The sequence below is a fragment of the Bombina bombina genome, chromosome 5 (assembly GCF_027579735.1).
Source record: "Bombina bombina isolate aBomBom1 chromosome 5, aBomBom1.pri, whole genome shotgun sequence".
In the NCBI taxonomy this organism is placed as follows: Eukaryota; Metazoa; Chordata; class Amphibia; order Anura; family Bombinatoridae; genus Bombina; species Bombina bombina.
The window spans coordinates 1,099,595,321-1,099,615,330 of record NC_069503.1 but is presented as its reverse complement, the minus strand read 5'-3'; the positions used below and the strand labels follow the sequence as shown (position 1 = coordinate 1,099,615,330).

At 35.3% G+C, this 20,010-nt stretch overlaps 1 protein-coding gene across 1 annotated transcript in view; it reads left to right on the top strand.

Annotated features, from left to right (window-relative positions):
* The window catches only part of FAM135B (family with sequence similarity 135 member B), a 292,460-nt gene extending 279,783 nt beyond the window's left edge, over positions 1 to 12,677 (top strand). Inside the window, exons 18-19 of the mRNA XM_053715380.1 lie at positions 6,504 to 6,617; positions 12,472 to 12,677. Of these exons, the coding sequence (XP_053571355.1) occupies positions 6,504 to 6,617; positions 12,472 to 12,677 (320 nt within the window). The remainder of the gene's footprint in view (positions 1 to 6,503; positions 6,618 to 12,471) is intronic.
* Positions 12,678 to 20,010: the final 7,333 nt, after the last annotated feature.

The following is a 20,010-nucleotide window of genomic DNA, read 5'->3' as shown; positions in this document are numbered from 1 at the left end:
ATGTAGGTGGGATAGGAGGAGATAAGCTGTAGTAACACTGGGCACTATCATCATCTATGTGTGACTAGGTATAGTTGGGTTGCTAATAAGTGCATAATAAAAAACTAATGCATGCTAGGACATTGCCAAATCCAATATGCTAGAGTCCCAAAATCTAAATGTATAAACGTGACATAAGCTAAGTATCCCAGCTCTGATAACTCAAGGGGGAGTGGAATATGAGTGTATTGCATAAACGATCAAATGAATGATGGGGAAATGAGTGAGTAAATGAATGCGGGAAAGGGCAAATGAATGAGTAGAGAAATGAGTGGGGGGGAAGCACGTTTAGTGGGTAAATGAGTGAATAAGTGGAAGATTAATGAATGCTGAATGAATGGGTGAATGTGTCAAACATCCTGCTCTCTCTAACTTAAGAGCAACAATATCTTAAAACATTTCTTTTAAACTCAATTATCCCCATAATCTCATAAGCTATAGGATCTCACTTTATATGACGATAATATATAGCTTAGGTGCCCCAGCCAATGGTATCCGAAAGTGCAATAAAGGAAGATATGTAGATGGTTTATATGTGGGCTTATAGAGCTGGGTACATTAGCCTATAAACAGAAAAGCTGACATATATAGCAATAAAGGGATACATATCACAGTATGTCAAGTATAGTGTGTAGAAGGAGATAATTAGATAAATACGACATACAGTATAATGTAAGTATTCAGATTGCTACATTGTAGGGCAGTATGGTCCTGTATGCAAGGTCATGGATATATTGGATATCAGGTGAACATTAAGAGTAAGATGGTTACCCGTTAGGCTAATGGTATATCCGGCAAGATAGAATTACTCATGCCACGTAGAGTAGCAATCTGGGGAATTTAGACATGTGGAAATGAAACATATATATAATGAAGTAGGATAGTAGTGAGAAACAGCTTCAACTTACAGGCATATTTGCTTGTCCAAAAATAGAAGTGGCACTAAAGTAAAAAGGGCAGCAGTTAGCTAGGCAGTGTAATGAAAATATGAAATAAGACAGCTTCATATGTTTGTGTTTTCTGTTCCCGCCGCCCAGACACGGGCCCTATGTCCAGGCGGCAAGACAAACAGGCAACTATAATTACATTATACGAAAATATTTTCCAGATAGGAAATCATCCTGAAAAACACTAATGTGTCATACAGCAAGAATATTGTAGTCCCAGAAACAGATTGTGGAATTTCAAAAAGCATTAAGCACAAAACATTTTAGTAAACAAACAGTGAATAAACCATCTAATAATGCAAATAGTTATCACAGCATTTAACTAGGGACATTAGTTTACTGCTAAAATTCACGTTATTACCTGTTTTAGTATAGACAGCGCAAATAATAAAGCTTTAAATGGTATGAATGTGCTGAAAATATTAGCACCTAATGCCACATTATGTTTAGTAACATATAGATTATTGCTAGGGCTTAAAGGTTAACTAGTTAACTCACAACAAATAACGTATAATATGAATAACAAAACCATAGCTATATTAGAAAATCAATTTAGTGGTTAAATGTAAAATGACTTGAAGCATAATAGACCTAATAAGGCTTTTAATACCGCTGCTAATACTGCAGTATAGATAAAGTAGCTTTCAGTGTTCTAGGTTCCAGTATATGAGAGTCATAATTCTGGCCAACAAATGGTTAATATAACAAAAACAATAGTCAGCAAGTCTAATAGATTTCTTACAGTAACTTTCCCAGGGTAAGATGTCAGCCCAACATCCAGACTAGACAGGTCAGATCGCCTGAGAGTAATAGAAGCAGGAGTGCTATCCTACCCCTGCTTTCAAGGTGGTGTAAGTGTCAGTAATGCGGCACACAGGGTTCCATGAGCGTGTCCGAGTGCCAGGTGAGAGATCAATCTGTAGACGCAGCGGAGCACCAGTGTCTGACTCCTCACCTACAGCGAAAGTCCCCAGAGCCAAATCCATCCTTTGTCGGCCAGCCAGTAGGTTTGAGAACTTTAGGGGAAGCTTGTGCGCTGCGCGCTTCACTGTCCCTGCAGCTTGCTTTGTGCGATCCTGAGAGTCCTCCGCATCTGAATGGCCAGCCGCAGCTCCCATGACGGCAGACCCCCAGCCAGCTGAGGGCCCGCAAAACAAAGTGGGCTCGAAGCAGCTCTTCTTTGCTGGAGATGGGCCAAAGTGGCCCTGCGATTGGTGTTCTGTGAATAGAGACGGGGGGACGCTGCAGGAGACCAATGCTGTGCCTCCAGGGGTAGGCAAAAGATCGTTGGTGCTGCCGAGGACCTTGTTCAAGGAGTTAGGTATGATGGCGCCACAAGCAGAATCGAGGGAAGCTGTAAAAGCCTCCCGGTACTGCCGCAATAGGAGGCCAATTTCCCGCAGGAGGGCATATGGGTCCATGGTAGGTGGCGGTCACTGGCAGTGTCCTAGCGATATGTTGGGCTGCTGGTCAAGAGATAGGATTCTAATATTTGTGTCCCAATATCGGGAAAGACAGTAGCAGGACAGTTTCGGCAGCAGGTATACAGGCCAAAGATACTGGCGGCCTCGTGGTAGCGTAGAGAAGTGAATCAAGAGCCGTTATTTATCTGTTTCTTCAATTCTTTATGTTGATCTTCTATAAGTGTAGTCTTGTCAGGGTGATAGGTGGTTCTAGAGAAAACATTGCAGGTATATGTGATAAAAAAGAACCAAAATTGAGCAATAAATGCAGGAGCTCTTGCTATGTATGTTCTATCACCGACGGTTGGCTCCGCCCCCCTGCAAAAGTATTTTTAATCAGAAATTATGTATAATTGTTGAGATTGTAGGGCCGAATTATCAAGCTCCGAATGGAGCTTATTGCCCCTGTTTACGTGCGAGCCTTCTGACTTGCCGGAAACAGCAGTTATGAAGCAGCGGTCACTCTTAAAGGGACACTAAACCCAATTTTTTTTTCTTTCATGATTCAGATAGAGCATGCAATTTTAAGCAACTTTCTAATTTACTCCTGTTATCAAATTTTCTTTGTTCTCTTGCTATCTTTATTTAAAAAGCAGGAATATGATGCATAGGAGCCAGCCCATTTTTGGTTAAGAACCTGGGTTATGCTTGCTTATTGGTGGCTAAATGTCAGCCACCAATAAGAAAGTGCTATCTATGGTGCTGCTAAGATTTACATTCCTGCTTTTTAAATATAGCAATATATAGATAGCAAGAGAATAAAGAAAAATTGATAATAGGAGTAAATTAGAAAGTTGCTTAAAATGTAATGCTCTATCTGAATCATGAAAGAAAAAATGTGGGTTTAGTGTCCCTTTAAGACTGCTGATCCATAACTGGTCCGCCGCCTCTGAGGCTGCGATCTGCAAATCCGCCCAAACCTATACGATCAGGCTGATTGACACCCTCTGCAAGCAGATGATTGGCTGCGTATCTGCAGGTGGCGCCATTGCAAAAGCAGTTCTGGTGAACTGCTTGAGCAATGATAAATGCCAACAGGGTATGCTGTCAGCATTCAGCGATGTCTGTTGGACATGATACGCTACAGCGTATCATGTCGAAGAGACATTGATAAATTGCCCCCATGTCTCCAAAAATATACAGTATACAACATAAGTGAGTAGACCCCTGTGCAATATCACTTAAATGTCAAATAATTAAAAATTGTATCACTTCTGAACAGCTGCATTATTTCTAAATTCTAAGTGTAGTATTTCTTCTTATGAACAGTCAATAACAAATAATTTAGAAAGACAATATTGAAAATACAGGCCCCAAAGTAGAAACTCAATGCAACAAAAGTGAATACACCTGTGACCACTGACACACAAGTTAGATCATTGAAACAAAATCGAATACACATGTGATTTCCAATTAGCCTAATTGTATGAACATGGCTATACAATGACCTGTAAACACCAGAACTTTCTCAATTTTGGACCTAAGCTGAAAAGCAGTCGGGCAAGTGCTTTAGAACTGGCTCAGGGTCTATCAATGGAAATTAGATTTTCTGTGACAGCTCAGAAATTGCATTATGTCCTCCTATATGGATGGTGTCCAAAAAGAAAACCCTGCTTGCTCTTTGGCACACAACTATAAGATTTTGCTAAACAGCAAGCCTGATGAATATTGGGAGCACATTCTTTAGTCAGCTGAGACAAAGATAAATTTGTTTGGCTCAGATGGGGTCCAGCATGTTTGGTGTGAACCTGGCTAGGGTTATTACAGTGAATGCATAGTCCCAACAGTGAAGCACTGAGGTGGGAGTGTGATGATATGGGGTTGCATGAGTGCAAAAGGTGTTGGGGAGATGACATTTATAGATGGCACCATAAATGCCTGTAGATATACCAAAATACTGGCTGACAAGATGACTCCCAGTCTCCAGAAGCTTGTTAGAAGAGGAATGTCCCAGCATGATAACAATCCAAAGCACACTGCCTAAATCACAAAAGAGTTTCTTAAGTTGAAAAAAGTAAAATCTATGACATGAATAAGTATGTCCTCTGACTTGAATCCAGTAGATCACCTTTGGAGTATTTTAAAGATAAAAGTAGAGCAACACAACCCCTCGAACAAAGAGCATCTGAAAAAAATTGTCTCTGAAGAATGGCAGAACATCTTTCCAGATATTTGTGCAACACTGGTATCCTCCATGCCCAGGAGGATTGAGTCTGTAATCAAAAATAAAAATAGACATATGAAGTATTGAAAAAATAAAACATTTGAATCTCAGTAATGAAAGCTGTACTGACTTTTGTTGCATTGCTCTCTTACTGTGGGGTCAGTATTTTTAATGTAGTGAATCAAAACTGTTTTGTTTTTAATTTTACATAAGAGCAAATACACTACTGTAAAACTTAGAAGTAATACAATTACTGTAAGTGTAAGACAATTTTAAATTATTTGACATTTTAGTGATATTTCCCTGGGGTGTCCTCACTTATGTTGTATACTGTATATAGATTAACTAGATTATTATTAATTATTTTGCTATGAACATTTAGATTGGATGACCATTAGAGGAGGAATCTCTTCAAGCATATTTAAAGGCTACTGCAGTCATTTATAAACTAGCGGTCATTGATAAAGTTCAGTATCTGATGTATACGAAACATGTTTGACCAGTGCTAATTATCTGTAACTTCCTTTATGGATGCCAGTCATTACTTGAAATTTAACGTCTGAATAAACTTCCAGCTTGCCTTTACTTTTGAGAGTGATTATCTGTGGATTACTTCCCTTGGATCATTTCACTTGTATTGCTGTTTGGAGATTGGATGTCCGGAGACTGGGTGCCTTTTCCTGTTTGTCGTATAATACAATTTTATATGGTCCAAAAAAATTAGAAAGGTTTGATTACCTTAACCCCTTACTGACATTGACATATCTTGTATGTTGTCCATCACAATGGACATCTATGGCTTTAACAATGTGGGCCTCGACGACAGCAGTGGGACCGTGCTATTTCTGTATGCCTTACTGCCTGAGGGATGAAGAAATAGTGAGTTCCTTGTTGCTGTTTGATATGACAGAAATGTAAAAAAAAAATAGGTAACAAAAAAGAAGTAGTTTCCCAAAGAGCAACATCAGTATAACGGTCATGACTCACAATCAACACTTCTTTACAGAAATTATGGTTGATTAATGGACAAAATAAGGGATTTGGAGAATGCATGTAATATGTATGACTATTTCCTAAGAATGAATTATGCCTACACTTGATTTATCAATTAAATAACTTATGATTAAATAGGTAGACAATAATGTATCTCACACTTGTGGTGTTTGATTTAATGCTTATTCTAGATTGAAATATGCTACATACTGTATAATTTACCCTGTGTAATTAAGTATTTTTGCGTTTATTCGCTGATCTCATCTTTGTCTAGGCATAACAACTAAGTTCTGTTATTAATTGTCTTGAACCCTCCTGTAACATTGGATTTTATAGTTGAGGAACTCTGCTGTATTTCACAGGAGGAGGATTGGATTCCAGGGAGTGCTCCAGTCTTTAATGGGCAGTTTTGGCACATATCAAATTTAATGCGTCCTTTCAATCGTATCTGTCATCATAATCTATACTTCTACCTGTTTAATATTTGGGATTTGTTTTGGTTATCTTAAAGGGACAGTCTAGTCAAAATTAAACTTTCATTATTCAGATAGGGCATGCAATTGTAAACAACTTTCCAATTTACTTCTATTATCTAATTTGCTCAATTCTTTAGATATCCTTTGTTGAAGAAATAGCAATGTACATGCGTGAGCCAATCCCACAAAGCCTTTATGTGCAGCAACCAATCAGCAGCTACTGAGCATATCTAGATATGCTTTTCAGCAAGTGATAACAAGAGAATGAAGCAAATTAGATAATAGAAGTAAATTAGAAAGTTGTTTAAAATGACATGCTCTTTCTAAATCACGAAAGAAAAAAATTGGGTATCATGACCCTTTAAGCATTTGAATATATGTTTTTATCATAAGCAATTTTTATCTTTTTTTTATTTTTCAGGACTACAGTATTTTAAAAATGTTGTTTTAGTTGCATCTCCTCAAGATCGTTATGTTCCGTTTCATTCAGCGAGAATAGAAATGTGTAAAAATGCCATCAAGGACAAACACACAGGTATGGTACTTTTTTTCACAAGCTCCCATTTTGGTTACATTTTTGCAAACTGAAAGAAACACATACATTGTTTTTCATTGTTGATAATTCTAAATTGATAGCCTTTTATTTATTTATTTAGTTTTTGATTGTAGCTCTACTCCTACTCAATATTGCCATTATAATCTCTCAGAATGATGAGTTCCACATCTATACATTTTAGCCAGGGTTTCTCATTATGCTTATTAGGTTGCCATTACGCAGAAAAGCACCTTAATGGGTGGTCCAATTGTATATTTAAAGCAACATGAAACCCATTTATTTTTTCTTTCAAGATTCAGACAGAGCATGCATTTTTAAAAACCTTTACAATTAATTTCTGTTATCTAATTTGTTTAAATCTCTTTCAGCAAGATTACGAGTTTTGCAGTTCGTCTTTTAATGCTGAAAAATTGGTCATTACCCTGGAATGGCCAGGAACGCATATTTTGAGTCGCGGCGATATAGCTTTACCGCAAGCATTTTAGCCTGTAACACAACGTCCATTCCGCACTCAAAAAAATGACGTTTGAGTGCGGGATTTTCTATTGCACCGTAATACAGGTCGTGTAGTCCCGCTAAAATGCTTGCGTTACAGCCTATACCGACACGATCCATACCGCCATCTGAGAGCAGTAGTTATGGATTTTGCGAAACAAAAATGTTTCACAAAACTCTTAACTAAACTGTTACAAAGTACACTATAACACTCATAAACTACCTATTAACCCCTAAACCACCACCCTCCCGCAGCGCAAACACTATATTAAACTTATTAACCCCTAATCTGCCGCCCAATCACATTGCAACTATTAAAAAAACCTATTATACCCTAATCCGCCGCCCCCAACATCGCAGACACAATATAAATCTATTAACCCCTAAACCGCCGCTCCCCAAACATCGCCGACACTAATAAAAGTTATTAGCCCCCACATCGTAGCTACTAAACTAAACCTATTAACCTCTATACCGCCGACCCACCATTGCAAAACACTGAATTAAACTATTAACCCCTAATTTAACCTAACACCCCCTAACTTAAAATTTAAGTTACAATATAACTATCTTTAAAAAAAATAAAAACTTACCTGCGCAATAAAAAAAAATAAGTTTAAACTATAAATTAATCTAACATAACTATTCTAATAAAATAAAAAATACTACCAATTAAAAACCTAAATTAAAAATGAAAAAAAACCTAACACAAAGAAAAAAATTTAAAAAATCTAAAATTACAAAAAATAACAAACACTAAATTTCGAAAAATAACAAACACTAAATTTTGAAAAATAAAATAACTCTATGTTTACAAAAAATAATAAACTAAATTATCAAAAATAAAAACTATTACACCTAATCTAATAACCCTATAAAAAAAGCCCCCCAAAATAAAAACACCCCCTAACCTACAATAAACTACCAATAGCCCTTAAAAGAGCCTCTTCTAGGGCATTTTCCTAAGTTAAACAGCTCTTTTACCTCTAAAAAAATACAAAGTCCCCCCAAGAGTAAAACCCACCACCCAACCAACCCCCCAAAATAAAAAACCTAGCTCTAAAAAAAAAACTAAGCTACCCATTGCCCCATAAGGGGCATTTGTATAGGCATTGTCCTTAAAAGGGCATTCAGCTCTTTTTCACTGCCGTTATAAGGGAATTTAGCTCTTTTACAATTGCCCAAAGCCCTAATCTAAAAAGTAGCCATTTCAAAATGCCGTACCTTGCATTCCTATTGACTGATTTGATTCTTCAAATTCAAATCAGCCAATAGGATGAGAGCTTCTGAAATCCTATTGGCTGATTTAAACAGCTGCTCTTATCCAAGGTAATCCGGAAAACCTGGCCTGTTGGGGAGGTCTGAGGACAGGTTTGAAAACCAGTGCTCTATCTGAATCATGGAAGTTTCATTTTGACATCTCCTATCCCTATAAGGATCACTTCACCCTTGTGTGGATATTGGAAGAGGGCATTTATAACATTGCCTAGTATATGATATTTCACATATCAAAAGTATTAACACAATATTATTATTATTATTATCAGTTATTTGAAGAGCTCCAACAGATTCAGCAGTGATTATGAAACACATTAAAAACAGTTTATTTAAATGTTTGTTATTATAAAATATTTCCATGTCTGTTTATATGGTAAAAAAGTCTCACTAGATAGAACAAAAGGCGCTTCTGGGACTGCAACAGCCATTCTGGAATGTTCTAAAAGCAATGTCATAAAGACTATTGTCACCATAAGTCTTTTTTCATGTTCATATCATGCTATTTCAAATCAAATGAGATTTTCTTTTAATTCTCTTTAACCTCTTTCAGATGTTCTTTTTTGCATGAATACGAGTAGAATGTTTATAGAGAAAGGATATTTTATTTTGTTTCATTTATTTGCTCTGTAAGGTTTTTAAGGCGTTATTTTGATGCCATCATCCTTAGAACTCTTTCTATGCACTGAGAAGTAAACATTTAGATTTAGATATAGATGCAGATCCATTGATTGCCATATAGTGCACAAGGCACGTGTATGTTGCTGAGCAATCCTAGACAAGGATGATCATTATCATCATCATCAACAACAAATTCATTGAGACAATGAAAAACAGAAGAGAGATGGTAAGCCTCTCTGAAAGAGTGGTTTTTAAAAGAGTGTCCTAAGCTATGTAAGGTTGAAGACAGTCTTATGGAGTGGGGTAGAGAGTTCCAGAGGACAAGAGCAGTGCATGAAAAGTCTTGGAAGCGGGAAAGGGGCATAGAGATAAAAGGAGTGGAAGACGTAGATCAGAGGGTGATCAAAGAGGATGGGTCGGGGTGTATTTGTAGATGAGAGAGGAAATATAGTTGGGAGTAAGCCTGTTGCATGTTTTATAGGTTAAGGTTAATACGTTTAATTGTATTCTGTGTTTGGGGAGCCAGTGTAGAGACTGGCAAAGCAGAACAGCTGATGAAGATAGGCAACTTAGGTGGATGAGTTGACTTAGGAGGATGATCTGAAGCATTTATAATATATTGGAGGAAGGGAGAGGTGGTGTTTGGGAAGGCTATTTAGAAGTTTACTGCAGTAGTCAATAGGTGAGAAAACGAGGGATTCAATTACTATTTTTATAATTTCTTGAGTAAGGAAATGTGAGCGCTTGTTGTATATGTGGAGTGAATGTGAGTTCAGAATCAAGTGTGAAACCCAAGACAGCAGACCTGGGGTGAGGCGTTGAGAATACAGTCTGTCTCCCACTGTAATATAAATGAAAGGTGTTAGATGTCACAAAAAGGTGGGAATCAGAAGCAGCTCAGTTTTAGGCAGATTAAGTTGGAGGTAGTGTGAGGACATCCAAGAGGAAATTGCAGAGAGAAAGTTAGTAATTAGTGATGTCGCGAATAGTTCGCCGGCGAATAGTTCCCGGTGAACATAGCATGTTCGCGTTCGCCGGGGCGGGCGAACATATGCGATGTTAGATCCGCCCCCTATTCGTCATCATTGAGTAAACTTTGACCCTGTACCTCACAGTCAGAAGACACATTACAGCCATTCAGCAGCAGACCCTCCCTCCCAGACCCTCCCACCTCCTGGACAGCATCCATTTTAGATTCATTCGGAAGCTAAGCTAGTGTATTCAGTGTCCACTACAGTACTGAAGGACTCATCTGATCTCTGCTGTAAGGACAGCACCCCAAAAAAACATTTTTAGGGCTAGAACATCAGTCTGCTTTTTTTTTTCCTGTGTAATCTAATTGCAGTTTCCTGCCTGCCAGCGTGTGTGTCAGGCTCACAGTGTATACTGTGCCCACTTGCCCAGTGCCACCACTCATATCTGGTGTAACAGTAGTTTACATTTAAAAAAAACAACACTTTTTTGACTGTGAAGTAATAGCAGACAGCTGCCAGTACCAAAGATGGCCACAATAAGGCAGATGAGGAGGGTTAGAGAGCAGTTTTGGGGGGGATCAGGGAGGTTTGGGGCTAAGGGGGGATGCTACACCACAGCATATGTAAATATGCTAAAAAAATTAAAAACATTTTAAAAATCTTTTATTTTAGTACTGGCAGACTTTCTGCCAGTACTTAAGATGGCGGGAACAATTGTGGGGTGGGGAGGGAAGAAAGCTGTTTGGGAGGGATCAGGGGGACTGATGTGTCAGGTGGGAGGCTGATCTCTACACTAAAGCTAAAATTAACCTTGCAAACTCCCTACAAACTACCTAATTAACCCCTTCACTGCTAGCCATAATACACGTGTGATGCACAGCAGCATTTAGCGGCCTTCTAATTACCAGAAAGCAACAAAGGGGATCCCAGAGAAGCATTTACAACCATTTGTGCCATAATTGCACAAGCTGTTTGTAAATAATTTTAGTGAGAAACTTAAAATTGCAAAAAAAATTAAGTTTTTTTAAATTTGATCGCATTTGGCGGTGAAATGGTGGCATTAAATATACCAAAATGGGCCTAGATCAATACTTTGGGTTGTCTACTATACTACACTTAAGCTAAAATTAACTATACAAGCTGCCTACATTCTCCCTAATTAACCCCTTCACTGCTGGGCATAAAACATGCGTGGTGCGCAGTTTCATTTAGCAGCCTTCTAATTACCAAAAAGCAACGCCAAAGCCATATAAGTCTGCTATAATGGCATGTCTTGCACACAGTGTTGGGGCAAGGGTCCATATGACCACTGATACCTGGTCTGCAAAGCATGGTCAGGGCAGGTATATCACCTACACTGCGCACTGTGAAGCGGGCGTAACCCGTACACTACCTGATCGATACAACATCATACCTGATGTTTTAAAGCACGTTATTCCAAACAATTTAGGAATGTTGTGTGATTTATGCCCTTTATGGATTAAAACCAGACTATGCATCAACTATGTAATTTTCCATGGGAGTTTTGCCATGGATCCCCCTCCGGCATGCCACAGTCCAGGTGTTAGTCCCCTTGAAACAACTTTTCCATCACTATTGTGGCCAGAAAGAGTCCCTGTGGACTATGTGCCTATTGATGTCTATGGCGGTTCGCCCGGTTCGCCCGTTCACAAACTTTTGCGGACGTTCACCATTCGCCGTTCGTGAACCCAAATTTTTAGGTTTGCGACATCACTATTAGTAATCTGATTCAGTAAAGAGGGAGATATCTCAGGAGGAAAATATATATTTGGGTATCATCAGCGTATAGGTGGTACTGGAGTCCAAAGGAGGAAATACTTTTCTCAAGGAAGGATGTATAGAGAAAAAGAAGCAAGTACCCAAGATAGAGCAAGTGAACAAAGTAAATTTGACAATGGAAGTATATTGAAATTTTTTTAAAGGTATATCTCTATTGGAATTGAGTCATAAAATGTGTAATTGTTAATCTCCCATTCATTTTAATTCATTTAAACAAAAATACATCAGCAAAGACAAAATTAGCGTGTGATATAAAACAACTCACCAAATTACTTCTATTATCAAACTTGCTTTGTTCTCTTGATATCCTTTTTTGAAGAGTAAATCTAGGTAGGCTGATAGGAGCTAAGGAGTGTGCATATGTCTTTAGCAGCAGTGTTTGTATCTATGTATAACATTTCTATAAACAATGTTGCAAAAACTGCTACCAGATGGCTAAAGAAATGTATACGCTTCTGGTCTAACCTACGATTACTCTTTAACAAAGAATACCAAGAGAAATAATCAAAATTACAAATGCAAGTAAATTGGAAAGTTGGTTAAAATTGTATTCTCTATCCTATCTATTGAAGTTTAATTTTGACTTTACTGACCCTTTAAAATATAGTGGAACAGAATATATTTCTATTTTTGTACATGAAAAGAATAAATATTATATTTTATTACAGGTCCTATCTACACAGAAATGGTCAATAATCTCCTCCAGCCAGTGATAGAATCCAAGGATTGCACTTTAATCCGACACAACGTGTTTCATGCACTGCCAAACACAGCCAACACTCTGATTGGACGAGCTGCACATATAGCAGTGCTGGATTCAGAACTCTTTCTGGAAAAGTTTTTCCTTGTAGCAGGACTTGGTTACTTTAAGTAATTGCTCATAGGCAAGTGCTGATGGATCTATCTCATGTAGAAACCAAAAACCTTTTTTTTTTTTATTTATAAATATATATAATTTTTTTAGAGGATGCACCTATTATTTTTGTTTATTTTTTTATTCTAAAATTTCAGTATTAAAACAAGCTATATGTGTTTTAATTCTTGTTTTTCTTTATGAGGTCTTCATAAACTGCACTGTAGCAATGCAAATTTTGGTTAAACTAATTGTTTTGAGAAAATTACAATGGAATAACTTTTCGTTATAGTTATTGCAATCTCAATTTTCACTGTTCTACCTTATGATTTATCATCTGTCCCTAACTGGTTTATTCAGAAGCACTTTGAGTTCCCCCTGCAGATATAACATTATATAAATAAAACAATTATGATTATAGTTTCAAATCAGGTTGCAAGTCAAAGCTGCTTACTATGTATGTTTCAGTATTATTATTTTTTTTTTATTATGGTGGACCATAGCATGAAATATATATTATGAAAATATGGGCTTATACAGACTTCGAATTAATAAAACCCATGACTGGGAGCTATAACACTGATACTATTAGGTTTCCATTATTCTACTTGAAAACTAGGGATGGGAGAATGTTTTGCAACATTCTAAAAATGAAACAAATTTTAACACATTCGTTCATTTCGAATTTCGAATGTTTGTACAAAATTCTAACATTCATTTTAAGTAATAGTATTTTTAATGCTTTGTCTAAATGTAATATTCAATTCGACATTTTCTAATAATTTGATTCGAATTATACAATATTTAAATTCGAAAAATTGACATCTGAAGTTAATGGGCTCCAACCTGCCAATAAAAAATGATTGCTGCATTTTTCATAAAAAATGGTTTTAACAAACCAGTTATAATTGTCTTATAGTTGAGATAACAGTATAATTAAAATGTATATACACTTCTCTCTCTCTCTATATGTGTGTGTGTAAATTCATACTTGTGTTTATAATTATTTAAAAAAAATGTACAAATATTTTTATACATGCATTTTCATAAGGTTCTCATAGATTTTTTTTTATTTAATCAAATTATTCCTTTTACAAAAGCAAATCATTATCTTGTAACATTGTTGAGTTATTGTTTGAAAACAAGACAATTCAAATTAATACGATGTGAAGCAGGTTAAAATGATGTTCGTAATTAAGAATATTTTTTTTTTAAATGAACGTGTCTCCTGTCTCATGTGGAACGTGCCAGCAATAACTGTTCGATATTGCATTGAAAAATATGCCTCACATCTCATTTTTTAAAAAAAAGGGTAATCTTAACCTATTGTAAATTCTGTATTACTGGCTTGTATAATTACATGGTATGTATACTACTGTACAGCATAAAACATATATATGTTTGGATGATCTAACTAATTATACCAGCGATATTTGGAAATGCTTTTTAATGTTAGTTTCTAATATATAAAAAAGATACTATTTAATCATCTACTGTGTAAACTAATGGAAAACTATTATATTTATATAAAATATATCTGTATTTACCTAAATGTTGTTACTTTGATAGATTACTTTCTTATTCTGGCATTTATAATTGAACCACATATGCAGAAATAGCAATATTTCAGTTATTGGTTCTTTTATATCTACGTACCTTTAGACAGTTAACTCATTAAATTAATGGTTAATTTATAGTACACACTGACAAATTATATATTTACCTGTTGAAGTCCACTCTAGTATTTCTGCTGTAAAATCAGATGATGGCTAAGGGGATATGCCCTAAAATACAGAATTCCACATATAATAGTAAAATGACAATGATTAGACATATTTATTTCTAAATTAAAGGGACATAATACTCATATGCTAAATCACTTGAAACTGATGCAATATAGCTGTAAAAAGCTGACAGGAAAATATCACCAGAGCATCTCTATGTAAAAAAAGGAAGATATTTTACCTCACAATCTCCTCAGCTCAGCAGAGTAAGTTCTGTGTAAAAAGTTATACTCAGCTGCTGCCCTGCTGCAGGTAAAAAAAATAAAATAAATGAACTGCAGCCAATCAGCATCAACAGTGCTGAGGTCATGAACTCTTTTACTGTGATCTCATGAGATTTGACTTAACTCTCATGATATTTCATTGTAAACTTCCGTAAACTGAATAGGGAAATAAGATGAGTGTGCACGAAAGCTCACTCCCTTAGCTGTCCCGGGACAAACATTCTGATTTGCTGCTTAGAAGTCCTTTACAATGGGATGTGGCTACTGAGGAACTTTTGAGGTAAAATATCTTTCTTTTTTACATAGAGATGTTCAGGTGATATTTTCTAGTCAGCTTTTTACAGCTATGCTGCATCACTTTCAAGTGTTTCAACATTTGGGTATCATGGCCCTTTAATCAATGCAATATGGCTTCATGCAAATATAGAACTATAGATCGGGAACAGAAACAGTATAAAAAAAGCCTACAGGATTAGGGTTAACTCTCTCCCAGAGAGATCTGCAATGGATTATATATTGTGTTGCCCTTTACGGTAGGCAACGAGTTAACTCTAAAATTACCCCATTCCTGTACTGTTAGGATCAATGCTATTTTCACTCCATCATTATTGATGCAAAATGTTTTTTAACCCTTTGAGTGGTAAGCACTTTCCCACCTGGGTGCTAAGCTGATTTGACTTTTTTTTTACTTTTTCCAGATCCCCTGTAGCTGCTTAGATGCCTGAGATACAGGCACGAGAGATACAGCTGCTTAGATGCCTGAGATCCCTATACTTTGTATTGACAAATTGTTAATAAAGTTGTGCTGTGACGTCATCACGTCATTGCACGTGATGTCACCGTGCAAAACGTATTGCCCCGGCAATGCCTGTCACTCTACAGACACGGTCGCTGGGGTAGGAGCGGGTGGGAGCCCCCAGATCTCCCTCAAGGTGGGAAGAGTGCCAGTGACGGCTCTGAGCCATCATTAGCACCAGAGTGGGAAACTCTGTGACAGCTCAGAGTCGTCATTAGCACTCAAAGGGTTAAATGTGTGATTTGGATCAATGCTGTTTATTTAAATGGATATTTAACCCATATTTTTTCTGTTATGATTCAGATAGAGCATGCAATTTTTAAGCAACTTTCTAATTTACTTCTATAATCAATTTTTTCCGCTCTCTTGGTATCTTTATTTGAAAAAGCAGGAAGCTTACAAGCCGGCCCATTTTTGGTTCAGCATCCTGGATAGCACTTGCTGATTGGTCAGTATATTTAGCCACCAATTAGCAAGCTGTACCCAGGTTCTGAACCAAAGATGGACTGGTTCCTAAGCTTACATTCCTACTATTTCAAATAAAGATAGCAAGATAATGAAGAAAAACTGATAACATGAGTAAATTAGAAAGTTGCTTAAAATTGCATGCTCTATCTGAATCATGAAAGAAAAAAATGGTTTCAGTATTCCTTTAATGAGATTTAAAAAGGATACTGATTACAATGTTACAACTGATATAAACTAGAGATTGGTGATGTAAATAATTACATAATTTACATAATTACATGTAAATGAAAGAACAGATGGTTTTCCTTGACATTTGTTTTGTCATTTAAATCATGCCACAGAACAAATATTACCATTTCAATATTAATTTTAACAAATGAATGTTACAGTCAAATTTTGAGTCTCATTGACATATAATAGAATCTATTAGAAGTGACATTAAAATATTTTAATATTAAATTAAAGAAAGGGAAATAAGCATTTGTTTGAAAATAAAATAAATGCTTGACAAACATAGAATATTTGTTTAACATGAATTTATTTAATATTAGTTAATTATAACAAATGTGCAGAAACATTTTCCCATAACTAACCAAGACCAAAATATCTGCCATTTCTTTTAGTTATTTATTCTGTGAAATCTAAATTTATTTTGGTAGCTTCATTTTATTCAAGGGACATAACACCCACATTTTTTTCTTCCATGTTTTAGATAGAGGATACCACTTTAAACAACTTTCAAATTTACTTTTATTATTTTCAAATTGCTTCATTCTCTTTGTACTGGGAGCTAGATGAAAACATCTGGTGAGCCAATGACAAGAGGCATATATGTACAGCCACCAATCAGCAGCTTGCTCTCAGGAGTGCATTACAGCTCATAAGCCTGCCTAGGTTAAGCCTACCTATGTATGGTTTTCAAGAAAGGATACCAAGAAAATGAAGCAATTTAAATAACAGAAAGTAATCTGAAAGTAGTTTAAAATTGCATGCTCTATCTGAATTATGACATTTTTAATCTAACTTTACTGTCTCTTAAAAGCGAACAAAAAGTTGTTAAACTGGCTAAAAATCCCTAAGGACACTATATGTACAGGGTAAGTCCATGTGGTTAAGGGGTTTAATCCAGAAAGGCACGTACCTTACTGATTTATGAGTTTATATTACTCACAGATGTCATTTACTCAGTTACCAAATGACTAATTGTGTAAATATGTACATAATATCTGTTGGACCCTCATTGTCTAGAGAAGACAACTACAAAAAAAAAAAACTTTATACACACTTACAAATTATTTGTTTTCTAAAGCAGTCTGCCCTATAAAGAGACATAAAGATACTACTAAAACCCATCCAAATTTCCTTGCAAAAATATTATATGCCAAATATGGTTTTCAAAACCAGTCCTTTTCTGTATATATACACTCTCTTTTCACTGAATCCGTGTCTATTTTTCCTCTAGGGTTAGAGACTTTCATGGAAGCAAGAGAGCTGTTTGAGAGGTATCAGGGGTGGGGGTTATAAGGTGGGAGGGTAATCTTTGCACTACAGCTAAAATTAACCTTACAAGCTACTGGATTAACCCCTTCTCTGCCAGGAATATTAGAAGTGTGGTGCGCAGCTGTAATTAATGTCCTTTTAATCACCAAAAAGCAATAGAAAAGCCATTAATGTCTGCTATTTCTGTACAAAGGGGATCCCAGAGAAGCTTTTACAACCTTTTGCCTTATGACTGCAAAAGTTGTGTGTAAATAATTTCAATGAGAAACCCAAAGTTTGTGAAAAAGTTTATGATTTTATTTTAATATGATTGGATTTTGCGGTGAAAATACCAAAATAGGCCCAAATCAATACCATGACTTGTCTATTAAAAAAATATAGCTTCGATAGGTAAAAAAATTCTGTTTAAATGGCATGATAGCAAAATGCTAAAAACTCACTGATGCCTGGCAAGTTTTTCTCTGAAATTCCCAGGAACAGAGGGGGTTAAAGTCCAAACCCTTTATAAATCAAAAATGTACATTCTGGTATTCATTTTTTTTTTAAAAATTGTATAAACCTTTTAAAGTTTAAAGTATTATTTTAGCTTAATGTTAACATTTTTACTTAAGAGACAATTTTTTTGTATGATGTATATGAAAGAACAGCTGTTAAGCATGTTCTATTATATCCCTTGCATGAAAAGGAGTTAAGTAAATGCTGTTTAAAAGAAAGGTGAAACTAAGAGGAAGTGACTTATTGTATTCATCAGGGTCCTGGGACTCTGCTGTTCACTGGCTGATAGGCGCAGCTCCCACATAAAATGTTTTTTCTTTTATTCAGCATGGGCAGATTTAAAAAAAAAACAAAGATTTATAACACATTTTAAAACATTCTCTTTAGATGGAACATAAATCACTGTTGAGTATCATGTTCTTTTAAAACAAGAACCAGTAGTGCTATTTAGCTTATTAACTCAGCATGTGAAAAAAAACTTAGGAAAAGCTAAAATCTGCAAATTGAAACAGGGCAGAATTTATTTTTTAGGTCAATTCTTTAGAATTAAATAAGATATATTTTTTTTTTGGATAAGTGTTTTCTGATGGAAAGGAGTACCACTTTTTCAATTGTCACCACATATAATCTGTATGAGGCATTATCACACCAAGAAAAACATTATGATACAAGGGATATTATGTTTTTTGGACTGAAAAGGCTTCATATTATTTAACACCACAAAAAAAAGTTGTATGAGGCATTGTGCATTGGAAGTTATGATGAATTAGAAAGAACCATTAGTAGGCTATTAAAATGTTATTAAACAATCTCTTGGAGAGGCCAAAAAGCAAATTCTGTAAACTGCAAATGCTGAAAATCACATAGTTCATTTTGACAGTTTGCAGCATTTGAAAACCGAGGTTACAAATTTTGCTTTTTGGCCTTTGTAGAGACTGTGCAATAAAGTATTATTTTTTTAAGATGTGTTTAATGTCCATTTAAATGTTTCACTTCTATTTTATCTTTATAATTTAACTGAAAATAAATTATGCTTTCATTTAACCCATTTACTGTTAATATACCAAATTCAGTTAAATGAATGCCATACAATTTGTAAATGACATTATTATAATGTAATATATTTAATTTAATCAATGTTTTTGTTGGTTTAAATCAGTTGTATGACTCTTGGAAATATCATGAAATCTGACGCTTTTGAAGATTTTTTTTTAATATGAGAAATCTGTATTGTTTCTCTAAGTACATTCATAGAAGCACACACAAATTATATCTATCTTCATCCACTTGAAACCCACAAAAAAGTCTATAAATACAAAATTGAGCAATTTCAGTCAGTATTTTCCAGCAGTGACTATTTTTTTATGACTTTAAAAAAAGATTGTCAAAAACAACATTTATAGATTTCAAGGCCAGTGAGAAGGAAGAATTCTATAATCTATCCTGTTATGGGCAATTTGACTCTCAATGAAGAAATGACCTCAAATTGCTGCTCCTACAGAGAATCAAAAATGGTAAATGCTAATGTAGTATGTGGCCAGCAATGCCAATGATGTATATTTATAAGCAAGATGTTACTCAACTAAATACTGAAAAAGTAAAAGAAAATATTAATTATTAAAGATTTACAAAAATAATGAAAGGGCTTTTAAAAATAAAATATTTATTGCTGTAGTGTTATGTAATAAAATAATTATGTTATTCCTTGGTTAAACAAATATGAATGTAATGCTTTATGCAGCTGTGACATTGTATTGGTGTATGGTTTTGGTTTTCATCAAATATGCATAAAAACACTTGCAATATAATAAATATCAAATTCATCAGTGCCAACATGGTTCTATATTTTTATATTTGCTATACTGTCATTGTGTGGCTTTTGTGCTGTGAAAAAAGAAGAAATAAAACTATATCTTGTTTACTTTTTTTTGTTATTGCATTTTTCAAGTCATTTCAGAAAGGCATTTAAAAAAAAAAGTATATTTTGATAATACATGAAAACATGAACAGCATATTTACAAAGCAATATAATATTTGTATAAATATTTGTATTTTTTCCCCATAGATTTTGCAGGTTTTATTAATGT